The sequence below is a fragment of the Pteropus alecto genome, unplaced genomic scaffold (genome assembly GCF_000325575.1).
Source record: "Pteropus alecto unplaced genomic scaffold, ASM32557v1 scaffold155, whole genome shotgun sequence".
NCBI lineage: Eukaryota > Metazoa > Chordata > Mammalia > Chiroptera > Pteropodidae > Pteropus > Pteropus alecto.
In genome coordinates this window covers 2559954-2577957 of record NW_006438113.1, presented here as the reverse complement: position 1 = coordinate 2577957, position 18004 = coordinate 2559954, and the positions used below count along the sequence as shown (strand labels likewise).

Below are 18004 nucleotides of genomic sequence, written 5' to 3'. Positions count from 1 at the left end.
ATATATATATTTACCTCCCTCAGTGTCTAAGCATATTCATTATGCTTTTGCTATTATAAATAATTCATTGGTAAATATTCTTGTCTTTTTGTATTTGGGGGATGGATACATAGAATTGTGTTAGTGGATCAAAGGTTAAATGTGCAAGTAATTTTCTAAGATATTTGAGCAATTTTTTTCAAAAGCTCTCTTTCGAGGAGAGGGTGAAATTCATATAACATAAAATTAACCATTTTAAAGTTAACATTTCAGTGGCATTAAGTACATTTGCAATATTGTACAACACTACCTCTGCCTAGATGCAAAACATTTTCATCACCCCAAAGTAAATCTCATACCTATTAAGTAGTTACTCCCCTTCCACCCTTCTCCAGCTTCTGGAAACCACCAATTTGATTTTTGTATGGATTTACCTATTTTGGATAGTTCATATGAATGAAATCTTACAGATATGTGATCTTTGTGTCTGGCTTCTTTTACTTATAATGATTTTGAGGTTTATCCATATTGTATTATGTATTTGGTAGTTCTTTCCTGTTTAAAACTGAACGATATTTTATCAATATACATTCCATTCATCCATTGTCTTCCTTTTGGCTATTGTGGATAGTGCTGCTATGAACACGCGTGTTTATGCATTTATTTGTGTACCTGATTTAAACTTTTGAGGAGGATATACCTTGGAGTGAAATTGCTGAGTTAGGTGGTAATTCTGTGTTTAACTTTTGGAGGAACCACCAAACTGTTTTCCATAGCAGCTGAATCATTTTATATTCTCACCAGCAACATATAAGGCTTCTAGTTTCTTTACATCGTTGACAACATTTGTGGTTTTCTGGTTTATGGTTTTTTTTTTTTAATAGCCATTCTACTGGATGCTAAGTGCTATTTTATTGTAGTTCTGATTTACATTTCCCAGATAAACAATAATGTTGAGCATCTTTTCATATCCTTGTTGATTATTTGTATATCTTTTTCAGAGAAATGTCTATTCAAGTCCTTTGCACATTTTTTTATTGGTAGTTTATGATTTTATATATTCTGGATAATAGACTCTTATCAGATATATATGAATTGCAAATATTTTCTCCCATTCTGTGGTTGTCCTTTCACTTTATTGATAATATCCTTTGATATGAAGTTTTTAATTTTGATGTCTGATTTATTTTCTTTCATTGATTTGGTAATGAAAGAAATTTATTTTCTTTCATTACCAAATCCAGTCACAAAGATTTACCCCTATGTTATCTTATAAAAGTTTTATGGTTTTAGTTCTCATGTTTAGGTCACGTTTTTGTATATAGTGTGAAGTAAGGGTCCAACTTCATTCTTTTGCATGTGGATATCCACCTCTCAGTGCTTGAAGAGACGATTCTTTTCTTATTGAATGAATATTGGCATCCTTGGAAAAAAAAATCAGTTAGCCATAGATGTATACATTTATTTCTGTTCTCTCAATTGTGATTTATTGATTGGTGTATCTGTCCTTTTGCCAGTAGCACATTATTTTAATTAGTTTAGTAATCTGTGGTTTTGAATACTTGACTGCAAGGGTAAGTTTTAAAATCAAGAAGTGTGAGTTCTTCCAAATTTCTTGTTCTTTTTCAAAACCGTTTTTGATATTTGGAGCCCCTTACCCTTCTATGAGAATTTTAGGATCAACTTTTTGGTTTCTGCAACGAAGGCCATTCAAATTTTGAAAAAGATTGCATTGAAAATATAGACCATTTTGGATAGTAGTCATCTTAATATTATTAATTCTTCCAATCCACAAACACAAAATGTATTTTTATTTAGTTAGGTCTTCTTTAGTTTCAGCAATGTTTTGTAGTTTTCAGCATATAATTCTTTTACCTCCTTGGTTAAATTTATTCTAGGTACAGTTGACCCTTGAACAACATGGGGGTTAAGGGTGTCAACCACCCTCACAGTCCAAAATCCATGTAAAAATTAAGTCAGCCCTCTGCATATACAGATTCCTAACTGCAGATCAAAATTACAGTTGACTCATGAACAACATGGATATGAACTGTGTGGGTCCACTTACAGATTTTTAAAACCCACGTATAGGTGGACTCACACAGTTTAAGCCCGTGTTGTTCAAGGGTCATCTGTATTTTATTCTTTTGAATGCTATTGTAAATAGAATAGTTTTCTTCTTTTTCTTTTTGGATTGTTTCTTTGGCATATAGAACAAAAACCAGCTGATTTTTGTGTGTTGGTATTTTACCCTTCAACTCTGCTGAATTTATTATTAGCCCTAGTAGTTCTTTTGTGGATTCCTCAGGATTTTTTCTCTCTCTAGGATCATGTCATCTGTGAAAAGATAGAGTTTTACTTTCCTATTCAGTTGCCTTTTATTTCAATTTCTTGTGCAATTATTCTGCTAGAACTTTTAGTACTTTTTTGAATAGCAATGATGAAAGAATACATATTTGTTTTGTTCCTGGTTTAGGGAAAAACTTCCTTCATTATTGAATATGTTAGGTGTGGGTTTTTCATAAATGCCCTTTATCATGTTTAGAAAGTTCCATTCTATTCCTAGTTTTCTCAGTATTTTTATTGTGAAAGGTTGTTCGGTTTTATCTCATGCTTTTTCTGTATCAGTCGACATGATGTGTTTTTTTTTTTTTTTCTTAAAGTGGTGTATTCCATTGATTGATTTTCATATGTTGAACTACTCTTGCATTCTTGGGATAAGTCCCACTTTTTTTTTGGTATGTAATTCTTTTGATATGCTGATTGATTGAGTTTACTTGTATTTATTGGTGTTTTTACATTTGTGTTCATAAGGATATTGGTCTTAGTTTTGTAGGTTTTTGTCTGGCTTTCTTATCAGGGTAATTCTGGGCTTACAGAATAAGTTAGGAAGTGTTCTTTTTCTCCTTCCTTCCTTCCTTCCTTCCTTCCTTCCTTCCTTCCTTCCTTCCTTCCTTCCTTCCTTCCTTCCCTCCTTCTTTCCCTCCTTCCTTCCCTCCTTCCCTCCTTCCCTCCTGCTTCCTGCTTCCTTCTTCATCTTTCTTCTTTTTTTGATGAGTTTGTAAAAAACTGGTGTTAAATTCTTTCATAAATGTTTGATAGAACTCACCAGGTAAATCATCTGATTTAGTAGTTTTTATTGAGAGATACTTGATTACTGATTGATTGTGGCTCTTGTTATTGGTTAAGATTTTCTGTACTTTTTTTTGTTATTTTGGTTATTTTTATGCTTCTAGAAATTTGTCCATTTATCTTAATTAATTTGTGTACTGTTGTTCATAGTATTCTCTTAAAATCTTTTTTCTCAGTAAGGTTGGTAGTAATGTCCCCTGTTTCCCCTATGATTTTAGTTACTTGTGTGTTTGTGTGTATGTGTGTGTTTCTTTGTCAGTATAGCTAAAGGTTTGTCAGTTTTATTCTTTTAAATAACCAACTTTTGGCTTTTTGAAAAACCAAATTGCTTTACTCTCTTTTTCTATATTCTATTTTTTTCTGCACAAATCTTTATTATTTCTTTTCTTCTAGCTTTGGAGAAGCTGTTATTGGTCTAGATACATAAGCTGTAAAATTAGGTTATTGATTTTTAGATTTTTCTTTTCTTCTCTTTTAACATAGGCATATGCTGTTACAAATTTTACCTGAGCACTGCTTTTGCTACATTGTATAAGTTTTGGTATGTTGTGTGTTTTTTTTTTTTTTAAGTTTTCTAATTTCTCTTGTGATTTGTTCCTTTGATTTATTGGTTGTTTAAGAATATGTTGTTCAATTTCCACATATGTGAATTTTCCAGATTTCTTTCTGTTATGATTTATAATTTCATTATGTTTAGACCAAGAAGGTTCTTCCTATGATTTTTGTCTTTTTAAAATTATTGAGAATCTTTCTGTGAATAACATATAGTATAGCTTGAATAATATTCCATGTGCACATAAGAAAAATGTGTATTCTGCTTTTGCTTAATGAATTTTCATTATATATCTATATATCTTTCAGGTCAAGTTGATTTATAGTATTGTTCAAGTTCTCTATTTTCATAATGATCTGTCCAGTGTTCTATCTATTATTGAAAATGTGGTATTGACTTTTTATATGTTGTCACAGAATTCTATTTCTCCCTTCAAATTTGCCAGTGTTTGCTTTGTGTATCTTGCTCTGTTAATTGGTGCATATGTATCTATAATTGTTATATCTTCCTAATTCACTTCTTATCAGTACATAATATTCTTTGTCTCTTGTAATAGTTTTTGACTAAAGTATTTTGTTTAATACTAGAGTAGCCACTCTGTCTTTTCGTTACTATCCATTTATGTTTACAGTGATAAGGAACGACTTAGTTATGTCATTTTACTGTTTGTTTTCTGTATGTTTCATACTTTTCTTATTTCTCATTTTCTCAATAATTGCTCTTTTGTGTTTAATCCATTTTATTTGTAGTGTACCATTTTGATTCTCTTCTAATCTCCTTTTTATGTATATCTAAAATATTTTATTTTTGGTTATCTGGGAATTACACTGAAAATCCTAAATTTATATCAGCCTGGTTTGAATTAATACCAGCTTAGCTTCAATAGGATACAAAAACTCTGCTTCTATGCAATTGTGTTCCCTTTATGTTATTGTCATACAAATTATATCTTAATACCTTATATGCTCATTAGCATGGATTTATACTTTTTTATATTATGTATTTGTCTTTTAAATCATGTAGGAATAAAAAAGCAGTTATAAACCAAAAGTACAATTATACTAGGTTTTATTATTATCAAGTAGCTCTGGAGGGTTTTTTTTTTTTTTTGGTGGGGGTGGTTTAAAGTTTTTTTCTGTTGTTCATTTATTTCTGCCTGAAGGATTCCCCTTAGCATTTTTTAATAAGGCAGACTTACTAGTTACAAATGCTTTGTTTTTTTGTTTGTTTTTAATCTTGTTATTTTTAAATTTCTCCTTTATTTTTGAAGGATAGTTCTGCTAGACATTGAATTCTTCGTTGAATTTTTTCTTTCAGCACTTTATGCCATCCCACAGCCTCTGGCCTCATGCTTTGTGATGAGAAATTGGCTATGAATCTTACCGCGGATCTTTTGCACGTAATAATACCTTGCTTCTCTCTTGCTGCTTAAAGTATTTTCACTTTGATTTGGCTTCTGACAATTTGAAAATAATGTGTCTTGGTGTGGCTATCTGCATTTATCCTTTTTGTAATTCATTTTGCCACTTCAGTGTGTCAATTCATGTTTTTTTTAAATTTTAGAAGTTCTTAGCCATCATTTTTTCATATATTCTTCTTGATTTTCATTCTCTCTTCCTCTTGAAGTTCTCATCATACATATGTTGGAATGTGTTACTGTATCCTAGAAGTTTCTTGAGCTTTTTATTTTTCTTCATTTTTTTTATCAGCCTGAATAATTAAAACTGACCAATCTCCAGCTTTGCTGATTCTTTCTTCTCCATGCTGAAATCTGCTATTGAAATTCTCTAGTGATTGTTTTTCCCATGAAAACCAAATGAAGTAATAGGCGTGCTTACTATAGTACCTAGAATCAAGTAGGTATGAAATAAATGTAAGTTAGAACTGTATAATCCCTCATTTCTTAAGAATTTTCAGTTAATTGTTCTTTCTGAATTTTAAATTGTGGTAAAAAAATTACATAAAATTTACCATTTTAGCCATTTTAAAGTATACAGTTTAGTAGCATTATGTCCATACTTTGTATAACAGATCTCTACTACTTTTTTTTTATCATGCATACCCGAAACTATATTCAAAAATATAGTTTTCCCTCTATCCCCAGCCGCCACTATTGTACTTTGAGTTTCATTACTCTAGGTACTTTATTTAAGTTCACTCATACGGTATTTGACTGTCCTTTTTCATTTAGCATAATGTCCTCAAGGTTCATCCATTTTGTTGACTGTGACAGGCTTTTCTTCTTTAAGGCTGAGTGATATTCCATTATATGGATATACCACATTTTATTTATTTATTCATCTGTTGATGGACATTTAGATTGTTTTTACCTCATGACTTGTGAATAATACTGCAGTGAATATGCATGTGTAAATATTTCTTTGAGATCGTGCTTTCAATTATTTTGGATATATATCCAGAGGTTTAGTGAGTTTCATTTAAGTTGTTACACTTTCACCTCCAGAATTTCTTTTTTTCCTTCCCCTTTATGTTCTACTCTTCACTGATATTCTGTACGTTGTTAGATATCCTTTGCCTGTGGTTTTCTTTTGCTCTTTGAGCACATTTAACACAGTTGATTTAAAGTCTTTGTCTATTAAGTTCAATGCTTGGGCTTCCTCAGGGTTCATTTCTGTTAATATTTTTTTTCTGTGAATGGGTGATATTGTCTTTGCATGCTCCTAAGTTTTTGTTGAAAACTGGACGTTTTGAATATTTTAATGTGGCAACACTGGAAATCATGTTCACTGTCCTTAGGGTTTGTTTTTGTTACTTGCTATATGCTACAGCTGTTTGCTTTTTAGTGACCTTTCTAAAATACTTTTGTAAGTCTTCTTATCGTGTGTGGTTTATGAAGGCAGAGTTACTTTATGTGTGTATGTAGTATTTTATGCAGAGATTTCCTTGAATGCCAGAAGCCAAAAAAAAGAAAGAAAAAGAAAAAAAAGAGAGAGGAGAGTGAGAGAAAGAGGGAGGAAGGGGAGAGAAAGAAGGAGAGAGGCAGGCTGAGAAAGAACAAAGAAATAAAAAGGAGAATTATAAAAATCTCAAAGTCAAAATTTAAAGAAAACCTCTCATTGTCTTTGCATATTTGCTGTGTTGGGGTTCTCCTTCAATGCTTAGCCTTACCATTTACACTCTACCTTAGCCTTCACTTGCTGTCTTCTGAGCCTAGAAATCAGCCAGAGTTGAATTAAGGTCTTTACTCAGAATGCAGTCTGCCCCAGTCATTTTTGTGGCTTTCTGAATTCCTCAGTATACATGGCACTTTCGAATTACTTAATTTTCCTAAAAGCTCTCTCTCAGCCTTTTCTCTCAATTTCTCAGCATATGTCTCAGCTGTCATATTTTGGTCCACGGTGATTGTGGATTATTTGTTTGCTTTAAAGTATATTTGAGCAATGCCTGATGCTTTTCTGGCCTGATGGATTCCAAGTTAGGCAAAACAAAGACAAGATCTTTGTATCAGTCATTCAAGTAACCCAGACAGATTAGGGCAGACAAACACAGTTTGTGAATAAGGTCTCCACTGCACTCTTTGGAACCAGAGACCAGGGTCCCAAATTGGGATTAAGGTCTGCTATCTTCAAGTCTACAGTCAAGCTGGGGAGGGACATAGAAAACCCAGTTTCATTGATGATTGGAATGCAAACTGTAAAGCAACTCCAGGAAATGGTTTAGCAGTTTCTTATAAAATTAAACATGTACTCACTACATCACCTAGCAATCTCACTCCTAGGTATTTGTCCTAGAGAAATGAAAGGTTATATTCACACAAAAACCTGTACATGAATGCTCATAGTAGCTTTATTTAAAGTAGCTAAAAACTGGAAAAACCAAAATGTCTGTCAGTGAGTAAATGTGTACATAAACTGTAATATATCCATGCAATGGGTGACATACTATATGATTCCATTTATATGACATTCTTAAAGGTAAAGCGATGGCGATGGACAACAGAACATTGTTTGTCAGGGGTTGTGGGTGGGTGGAGGGTGTGACTATAACTGGATAGTACAATGGAGTGTTTTTGAGTGAAGAAACTTCTGTGTCCTGATTGTGTTGTTGTTTACACAACTTAATGTGTGTTTTAAAATTCATAAACTATATGAAAAGAAAAAAATGAATTTTGCTACATGATAATTAAAACTAGTGATTGTGCCATTCATTAGTCAAAAACATTTAGGCTTTCTCCAGTTTATTAGTGAAAGAAAGTTGTTGAAGGAAACACTGGCCCAACATCCTGTAGTTCACTCTATTTAAATAGAAAACATTCTCAGTGGCCAAGGGAGCTCTGTGGCAATTCTACTAATGTGTCTGCAGAGTTTTAATTCCAGTGAGGCTTGTGGAAGACTCTGGAAGCCAGTGAGATTTAAGTTTACATTATCATACGCCCATATAATGGTTGTGCTAGATGATCTCCCAGTTAAAACAGGTGAATGTGGATATTGGCTCCCAACAAGTATAGGCTTGCCAGTTAGAAAGCCTGCCACAACAAACATGGAACAGAAAGTCTTTCCCATGTTAACCAATTCCCATGCTGCATGGCTTCCTTTTTTTTTTATATATAATAATCCAGTTCTTAGACTGTGCAGATGACTAGTGAAGAAAAAACTGTATTAGATTGTTTTCCTTCTCTCTTTTTCTGGACACTTACTGAAAGGTCTTATCATATCTCTGGTATAATTCTCAAAATCTGGTATTAGAGAAACATAGACCTGTAAATATGAATAGGAGAAAGATTGTCTAAGGCATAAAATAGAGTTCAGTCTTCTGACTCTGCACTGTTTCTCTTGTCAAACTCACTATTGAATATCTTTCAGTTATCTTCTCTATGGTGGTGACTCCTCACACCACAAATCTCTTTGCCAACCTCCACACCCCTCTATATTCAGTTATCTGCTGGACATGTCTTCCTGAAGATGCAGTAAGCATGTCAAAATTATCAGGTTTTAAAAGTAGGTATTAATTCTTTCATCTCCTACCAGATCTGGTCTTCCTTTTTTATACTTTATTTTGGTGGGTAGGAATCATCCATCTGTTTCTCAAGGCAGGAATCAAGGAGTCATTCATGGCTCCCTTCTTATTTCTCAGTTAACTTTGATTCTATAGAGCCTAACTTCTCATTATGTCTTATGACTGCTTAGTCTTCATTCTCACTGACATTGATTGATATCAGGCCACCATCACATGTCATATGATTTCTGCAACAGCCACAAAACTGGTTTTTGTTTCCCACTTAAGTTTATTCTCTACACTGCAGTCAGAGTACGATTTCCTTAATGCAAATCTGAATTTGTCACTTCTTGAAACTCCTCAGTCATACCCCTTGTCATTGAAATAAAGTCCAAACTCTAATATGGCCAAATAGTTGTTCATGATATAGATCTACTTTCCCCTTATACACTGTTTGAGTATTGTCTTAGCTTGGGCTACTGTAACAAAATACATAAACTGAGTGGCTTAAACAATAGACATTTATTTCTCACAGTTCTGGAGGCTGGAAGTCTAAGAACAAGGTGTTGGCAGATTCATTTCCTGGTAAGGCCCTCTTTCTGTCTTGCAGACAGCTGTCTTATCACTGTATCCTCAGGTGGCCTGAGAGAAAGTGTGCTCTGATCTCTTTCTCTTCTTATAAAGACATAATCTCATCATGGGGTCCTTACTGTCATGACCTTGTTTAAACCTAATTACCTCCTAAAGGCCCTGCCCCCTGATATTTTTATATTGGGGGTTAGGGCTTCAGTATATGAACTTGGTGGGGGAGGGGAACACATTCAGTGTTAACAAGCTGCTTGCAGTTATTTGAATAGAGGAGGTCAGCAAACTATGTCCTATAAGCCAAATCTGACCAACCACCTGTTTTTTTCACAGCTTGCAAACTAAGTATGTTTTCTACATTCCAAGTGGTTACTCTTTAAATGGTTAGATTAGTACCTACATCATATACTTGATTTTGTCTGTAGGCCTGCAAAGTCTAAAGTACTTACTTCCCATCCTTTAAAAAGTTTTGCCAACACCTGGAATAGGTTATGCTTTGTACTTTATGCAAAAGGTATTCTCTTCATGTTCTGGAGGCCACATTTACTTTTTCTTTCCATTGTCTCCGACTTGGCTTTTTTTTAGGTTGTCTCTGACTTGCCAAACTTAGATGTCCATGTATGCGCTCTCATGGTATTTGAGCAATTACTTTACTGTAAAGGAACTGTGTGTGGGAGACAGATAGCCTGGGAGGGTTGTTGTGACTTTCTTAAATTAGCATTTGTTAAATAGAGCTCAGGGGTGTTGGTTGGTAAACTCCAGTTTAACAATAGACCACAAGGGAAATTGAAATGGTGAAGTTTATTACAGGTCTTAGAGGAAGTACATGGCATACCTTGAGGGGCTACATAGAGAAGTACATAACATATCTGAAAGGGCAATACAGGTGCAGACAGAGGGATTGGCAGGACTGGGGCATGTGCCTTTATTAGGGTTTGTGGCTGGAGTGTTTGGGGTTCCTGGGCTAAGGCTGAGTGGGTAAATTCCAAACAAAAAGAGCAGGATTTTGGTCAGCTCCACTAGGGGGTCTCATCCAAGGGCAGCACAGGGGAAGGCTCTGGGAGGTGGGGGAGACTGTTGCTTGCAAGAGCTGCTGGGGAAGTCATAATAGGAACTTCCATTTGCTTGTGACTCCAGGGCTGTTATCTAGGCATGCACTCATAGGACGGGCTAGTTTGAGTTTAAGGTCCTTGCAGGCTGCTTGGCCGCACAAAATGGATGCTGATGCAGCAGTATCTTGGAGTAGTTTAGTTAAACTCTCAAAAAAGTTAGGGATTGTCTTTTTACTTGAGTATAGCCTGTGCCCAGAATTGTGCCTTGCATATATTGATTTTTATCTCTATTGAATTATTGAAAATGTGTCTCATGGTTACCACATGAAGAGGCACATTTGTTCCCGCCACATTTGTTCAGATGTCAGGACCAGTGGTGCTGCACATGTTACAAGAGGGTGTGAAAAGATTTATTACTCATATAATGAGATTTTCTAGGAGAGCAAGGCAGGTACCCAAACCAGTACAGAAGGTGGAAGGGACAGGTAGCTCTGGTTTTTATTGTGGTTAGGGGATAGGCTGGGTTGAGGGTTCTTATAAACAGGCTAGATTTGTGTGGTTTGAACTTCTCTGTTGATGCCAAGGGAGGTAGACTTTTTCCAACATGACGTTTTGCTTATTATAAAAGTACTATGTCCTTATTACAGAAAAAATAGATATGAAGAGCATAAGCACATATTATCTCACATAATGGGAAATTATAACAATTCTTTGGTTTACAGTCATCCAAATATTTAAATGTATTTTCAGCATTAGAGATGGAGTCATACATATGTAGTCCGTCTCCCTCCACCTTCATTTTATAGAGCTTCTTTCCATGTTACTGAATAAATTTCTGAAACATCATATGTAATGATTTTTTGATGAGCGTTTACTTGAGGCATAAATATGGATTGTTTTCCCTCCTTCTCTGTAACTATTGCTAACTGCATTCCCCTTCCTTTTCCATTGGGGTTTTTTTAGTAACTTTTCAAAATGATATTATTCCCTCACTTTTACATTCATTAGAACAGGCTCATTTCCATTCCTTAAGACTGCTCTTTAAAACTTTTATTATAAATGAAATCTACAGAAAAATGCACGAAGAGTTAGTTATTAGAAGCTGAACACCTTTTGGACAGTGGTAGCAGTGCTCCTTTTGCTGATTGGTGAGTCTCAATAAACCCTGATCAGAACTTAGAAAATGAGGTTCTAGTATCTTCGATTCTTCGTTGTGTTCTTAGTTGTCAGATCTGGCCTGGGACACCCAGCATCATTTTGTTTCATATATACTCACACATACACAGTCAAATGTTTTTATAAAGGATATGATTTTGAGAGGTAAAATTACATAAATCATAATGCTTATTGTAGAAAATGAGAAAATACAGGTACTCTAAACAAAATAAGAAGAAAATACCCATAATCCTAAAATAGAGAGTTAACCAGTGTTTGATTTCCTTCCAGCTTTTTTCTATGCATATTATAAAATGTTTTTTTTAGTAAAATGGATAATTCTGTATATGTAGTAATAGAAAACTAATTTTTTTTTTCAATTGACATCTAGGCTTTTTCAGCAGAAGAAATTTATTTTTTCTTTTAAGAAGTAAAACGTCTTGTCATACTGATACTTCTACTTATGTTAAAAAACATAGTTTTTATTTAATTTTATTATTTTTTACATTTTAATTTATTTTTTCCTAAGGTGAGAATCCACACACACCAATACAACTTCTTTCATTTATACCCATGTATACACAACCATCTCAGAATAATAACCGTATTACCATCCATATTTGTAGTTACTGAAAACATACTGAAGATTTTTTCCCCCACTTGAAATAGTTTTTCTCTGAGTGTTATCCTATCAACTTGATACGCAGTCAGATTCATTTATTTCAATTTACTTTTGAAATAAATATTTATTGAAATACTATTTTTAAGAGCAAAAGATTAGAAACAACCCAGTGTCTTGTTTTCCTCTAATATCTTTCCATGTCCATAAATATATTTTTATCTTTTTAAAATAACATGATATTCTGTTGAGTATATCATACTTTTTGTTTAATCATTTTTCTGTTGTTGGGCATTTAGGCTGTTTCTCCTTTTTTGCCATTCTGAACAATGCTGCAATAACCATACTTATACATTACATGTTCTGCATTTGTTTAGTTCTAAGTCATAAATTCTTAGAAAGGAAAAATTTGCCTTTTTAAAAAGGGTTTTAGCTAAATTTTGACAAATTGGCCTTCAGAAAGTTTGTATGAATCTAATCCTAGCTGGAGTATAGATGAATACTGATAAATCAGTGTTGGTGTTAGCATTCTTTCCTATATCATATTTATTGACCATTTATTTTATATTTTGTGGACTGTCATGGTCTTTGCCAAATTTTTTCATGTTCATCTTTTTTCTCAATTTTTAAGAAGACTATTGAGGATAGCAAATCTTTCATGATCAAAAGAGGTGTTATGTAATACCTTTCTTGTGCCAAGATTAGATAATTATGCAGGTTTTTAAAAAAAATAATTACAATTATTCCACTTACTTTTAGTTTTCAATGGATCCTGGAAGGAAGGCCTAGCAACACAAAAAGAAAAGATTTGGATGGAATACTCGACATAAAGAATAATTCTAATTTTATTCATATTATCTGTTGTAGAGTAGATATTTCCCCTTTCTATAAGAATTTTTCAAGGCTATAATCTCTAAATCATAGATTTTTGGATTTGTGACCTTCTTATATATACATATTAAAGAAAGGTCTTGTAGTATTGAATCAGTTCTTGAATCGGAAGGATCCAATAGTAGGCTATATAAGTCAAACTGAGTTTGTTACCGTAAACTTAGTTTTTATTTATTTGGTTAGACTTTAGAACAAGTCTTTGAAAGCAAAACTTTACTTTTCTAAGGATAGATGATAGCTAGTAAGGTTGCAAATAGAACACAGGAGGGGTTGCTTATACCAATTTGACTACTCCAGTCCTGTTATAGAAGAAGAATGAATTTAAGGCAAACAAACCAAGGAGGTGGTAGTGGTGCTGAAGATAGTAGTAGTAGTAGGTAGGTTTGGCACAAAAAAGGGATAGAATAATCACACTGTTAAAGGCTTTTTTTGGTTATTTTTACATAAATTGTTCAATCCCTAGAGATAGTAAAGCACAACCTCCCACACTAAACATGCATAGATTTAGGAGATTCTTCACTATTTTTGATTATTCATGTTATGTTATCAGGGAAGTTGTTAAATACATGGACTCAGGAGGTAGACTGCTTGTGTTCATATCCTATTTTTGCCAGGTATTTAGGGCTCTCTGCATTAATTTCATCACACATAATATGGGAATTGCATTAGTCATAAAACCATAGGGTTATATTGAAGGTTAAATAAATATTTAATTTTATAAAGTGCTTACAACAATATCTTGCAGCTAGTGAGCACTGTATACATTTTTCAAAACAAAAAAATCTGGCGGGATGGAAGACAGAGAAGGATGTTACAAATAGCTTGATCAGGTAAACCAGTTGAATCTTTTATTTAAGTAATTTTATTTCTAAAATCTATTACAAGACAAACATTGAGTGGATTCAGATTATCATTTAGTCATATTTTTGGAATTAATGATTACATACATCCTTAAGCTAGGTTATAGCATTTTTTACTGCTTTTATTCACAGGATATTCTGAACAATCTTGAATCATGTGACCTTGAGGATGATGACCTTATGCTTGATGTGGATCTGCCTGAGGATGCACCTCTTGAAAATGGTAAGTGGGGACAATACTGAACCTCCAGAAACATTTGATATTTGTTATTTACAGACTTCCCAGTGTTGATGGAGGAAGCCTGTTCAGACTGAGAATCTATCTTAAGTGATGTCAAATAGGTTCATTGCAAATTTATTTAAATGTCTAAAACCTGATTTTGTAGGTCTTAGATATAATTCTGTATGATCCAAATATTGTATACCTATGCCACAAAGTAAGTGGTAGACAGGATTTGGCCTCTTTTCCTATATGCATATGTAATTTTTTCTCCCTTTGTCTCATTTTGATTCTAAGAAGAAATACATGTAGAAAAACAAATATCATTTGACTTGTGAAACCAGTAAAACTCATTTAGTTGATAAATATTTTAAGAAGATAAGTTCTGGGAAAATGGTGACCTTCTGAATGAATCATTTTATCCTTTTTACTCCCAAATTCAGTCTGTCATCTTCTGTAGATCCCAGTAACTGCTGGACTGGAGCTTTAGATAATCCTTATGCAAGAGAGGTCCGGTTGCTCTTGTCCCCACTGAAAAGCATTTGTAGGATTTTCTATCTTAAGGACTGGTCAAGGACCAGAGACCAGCCTAAGAAAGCCCCTGGGACAAGGGTTAAAATAGGGCTCTTCTTAGGAAGAGGTATGGTTCCAGAGATCTCTGAATTCCCTGTTAGTCAATGTTTGTTTGGTTTCTCAGCCTCCCAGGGACCAGGGATGAACTAAAAAGGGTGGTGAAGTCTTTTTTACACATGATGCTAGAAAAATGCAAGAATATTTCAAAGAGGGTTTCGTGTTTGTTTTTAATGTATCATTGAGGTACTAGGTGCCAGTTGCTTCTCACATTTGTTGTATCTATAAGGCTTTTTCTTTTCTTTTTGCGTACTACCAGGATGCTCTAACAATCTCAAAATCTCAGTGCCTTTTAAAATAGAGGTTTGTTTTTCTCATTCATGGATCTGTGGATTAGCTAGGTCAGCTTAGGCTATAGAATTGAGTTCATGTCTACTTTTTTCTTCATTTTGAGACTAGGACTACTTGAAGCAGGTTGCTGTCATTGCAGATGGCAGAAGGACAACAGGGTGAGCAGAAATATGCATATATCTCATAAAGTCTTCACTTAGAACCAGCACACTGTTAATTCTACACCTGAATTAGAACTGAGAGGTACACTTTTTTCACAGTGAAAAGCTCAGCAGCAAAGGACATTGGATATATAATTCTATTGAAGCAGAGAGTGAAGAGCTGAGAACAATATCTGCTTTACCACTGGAGGAGAGACTGTTGCACCTTCTTGTAGTTCTGCTGTCACTTGGGGTACTCCAGCAACCAGAGTTGAGTTCCAGTCAACTGAGAAAGAAAAATCACTGAGAAAGAACAGAGAAAACAACAGAACTCCCAGAATTAGAATGGCCCAAGGAACCCAAGGAATAATAATGAGAACACTTAGGGAGAGTCAATTGCAGCACAATGCTTTCTGGAGCTATTAAAGATTTCCCCACAGAACAGTTCAGTAGATGACAGAAAGCATAGTTGGTATTGAAATCTGAATTAGTGGCCCGGAAGATCAAGTAGAAAAATATTGTAGAACACAAAGGAAAATCATAAAGCATTGAAAATTATAGGAGAAAAAATAATGAGACTTCATGATCCAGGAATCTTAATGTGAAGTTTTAAGGGCTGCTAGTAAGGAATGAGGGATTTACCTCCTTGGAATAAATCACATCCTAAATAATGCATTTTACTTTGACAAATTTAAAACCACTTCTCTTTGGAAACCTTATACCCTTTCTGAGCTAAAATAGGAAGTACAGAAATAGAGTCAGTCTTAGAGCCTGCTTCATCTTTAGAATATAATAAAAAGTTATCCACATATTAGATAAAAGTAGAATCAAAGGGAAATTTAAAGTCTTTGAGGTCTTGGTTGGGGACTTGTGAAAAGTTGAGGGAATTCTTGAGGTACATCCCACATATATTACAGATTTTTGTAGAAGGCAAACAACTATTGACTATTTTGAGCTAATGGACACCGAGGAAAGCAGAGCATGCTTCTAAAATATGTTACCTTCAGAGCACCAAAGATAAACTAATATTTAGGTTTGGTACTGCTGGGAAGTAGGGAATAACTTAGTCTTTTTAGAGCTCTGAGGTCTTGAGTGATACTATACCCACCCACTGAGGTTTTTGATGGAGAGGGTGGGAATGTTACAAAGACTGGTACAAGGTTTAAGGAATCTTCTGATATACTTTCGACTACTGGTTTTAGTTCCCTTTAGATTCTGGTTTTTGAGGCTGTTATGCAAATTTGGATAGAGTTTTTAGATGGCTCACTCTGAACCTTGATGGGTTTAGCCCACTAATTCTGCTATTATCATTAGAATTTTTGCCAACAAGAAGACTGGCACCTCATTCAGATCTTCAGTTTGGACACAAGTTTGCTATGACTTCCTTATGAATAGGGGACTCTTCTATGATTTTGAGGAAGAGGCCCTGAGGAGAATATTTATTCTGGAAATTGCATTTGTTTGGTAAATCATTACCTATTAAGCCAGCATACGTGGTAGTATAGAGGAGGAAATAATGTTTGTTGGTCCAATGTTTCTTGGACAGTTAGGGCTAGAATATTGGAGATATCCACACCTGAGTAGTTTAGTGACAGTAAGAGGGAGGTTATGTAATAGTAGTAGGGTTCAAGGTTGATATTGTAGTATCTGTATCAATAATTCACTTGCAAGGTTGTCCTTAATATTTAGAGAAATTTATCTTTTGAGTTTTAAGGGTTAACTAGAAATTGGGTGCTTGATTCCCCACTCAGAACACTTTGATTAATCACCTACTTTATCTTTTCTCTTTTATTTCTTAATGCAATATAAAACACTTATTTTTCAAATGCTCTGCTATTTATAGTATCTATAAATAAGTTAAGAGACTCCTTCCTCCAGTGTTTGATTGTGGTGGAGTCATCTAGTTGTTATATATGAAGGACATCATTTTATTCTGAGTCTTATTCTGCCTTTTTCTAAGGTTCTCTCCAAGTACTATATAAGTCTGGCAATGAAGCTGTTTATAGTATTTCTGCCTTAAAATCTTTCACCAAAAGTGAGTAGAAAGATAAGGTTATTTCTCTTTCAGAATCTTCCTGAATGTTATCTAATAGCATTAGTCTATCCTCGAAGTCTGCAGTGGATTTATCTTTTCTTTACTTACAGACCTGAATAAGAGCCAAATCTATGTTCACACAAAAGACTTTGCTGGCAGCCTCTGAGAGGCCTTTTCTAACCTCTCCTGGTTTTCTGTGCAATTGAGTTTAGGATACACTACCCTAAATTGAATATTGTAAGCTGAAAGAATTTAAGAAAATGGCAGAAGCAGGAAAGTCACTCTGACTTCCTCCCCCTTTCACCCTTGTTCCCTGAAATAGGTCAGAAAACCCTAATCAACCTTTAGGGATTTTCTCTCCTTTGAACGAGGTTTTCCTTTAAGAGATACTGAGCTTTTGAGGTTTCTGGCCAGCTTCGTTAGGGGAAAAGTCAAAGGGAGAGATTGGGTGGAGAGATAGAGGAGCATAGAATGAGAGAAGAGGAGAAAGGACTTTAGGTTTGAATTGCAGTTTGAAGGGGATGTAAAAGATAAATTGTTTTAATTCTTTTATATTTTTCTTTTACCTTAGTCAGGGAATCTCTTAAGGAAACAATTTTGGAATCTGTATGTATTTTGTTGGACCATTGGGTATTTGAGATTTGTTCTGGTTTTGTTCTAGTGTCTCCTAAATAAACAGTTTTGTTCTATCTAAAGCACAGTTGTATTGCTTTATTCTCTTGCTCAAGAATTTCTAACGATCTCTCGTATATAGATTAAATTTTAGCATTTGGCACATTTGTAGTATAATACTCATATTTATGAAATTTCTGTAATGTATACCTTACATGTGCTGTTTCCTCTACTCACTCTGGTTTTAAACTTTTCTGTGTTGAAAAGATGTCTGTTTACTTCCTGAATTTGACC

At 34.2% G+C, this 18004-nt stretch overlaps 1 protein-coding gene across 12 annotated transcripts in view; it reads left to right on the top strand.

The window, feature by feature from the left end:
• Positions 1-18004, top strand: part of CCSER2 (coiled-coil serine rich protein 2) — a 170424-nt gene that overhangs the window by 68110 nt on the left and 84310 nt on the right. For all 12 annotated transcript variants that reach the window (XR_003047383.1, XM_006915455.3, XM_025049343.1 and 9 more), the window contains one exon: positions 13915-14005. Coding sequence is in view for 11 of the 12 variants with exons in the window: in XM_006915455.3 (XP_006915517.1) it covers positions 13915-14005 (91 nt within the window). In the remaining variant the exon portion in view is untranslated. The remainder of the gene's footprint in view (positions 1-13914; positions 14006-18004) is intronic.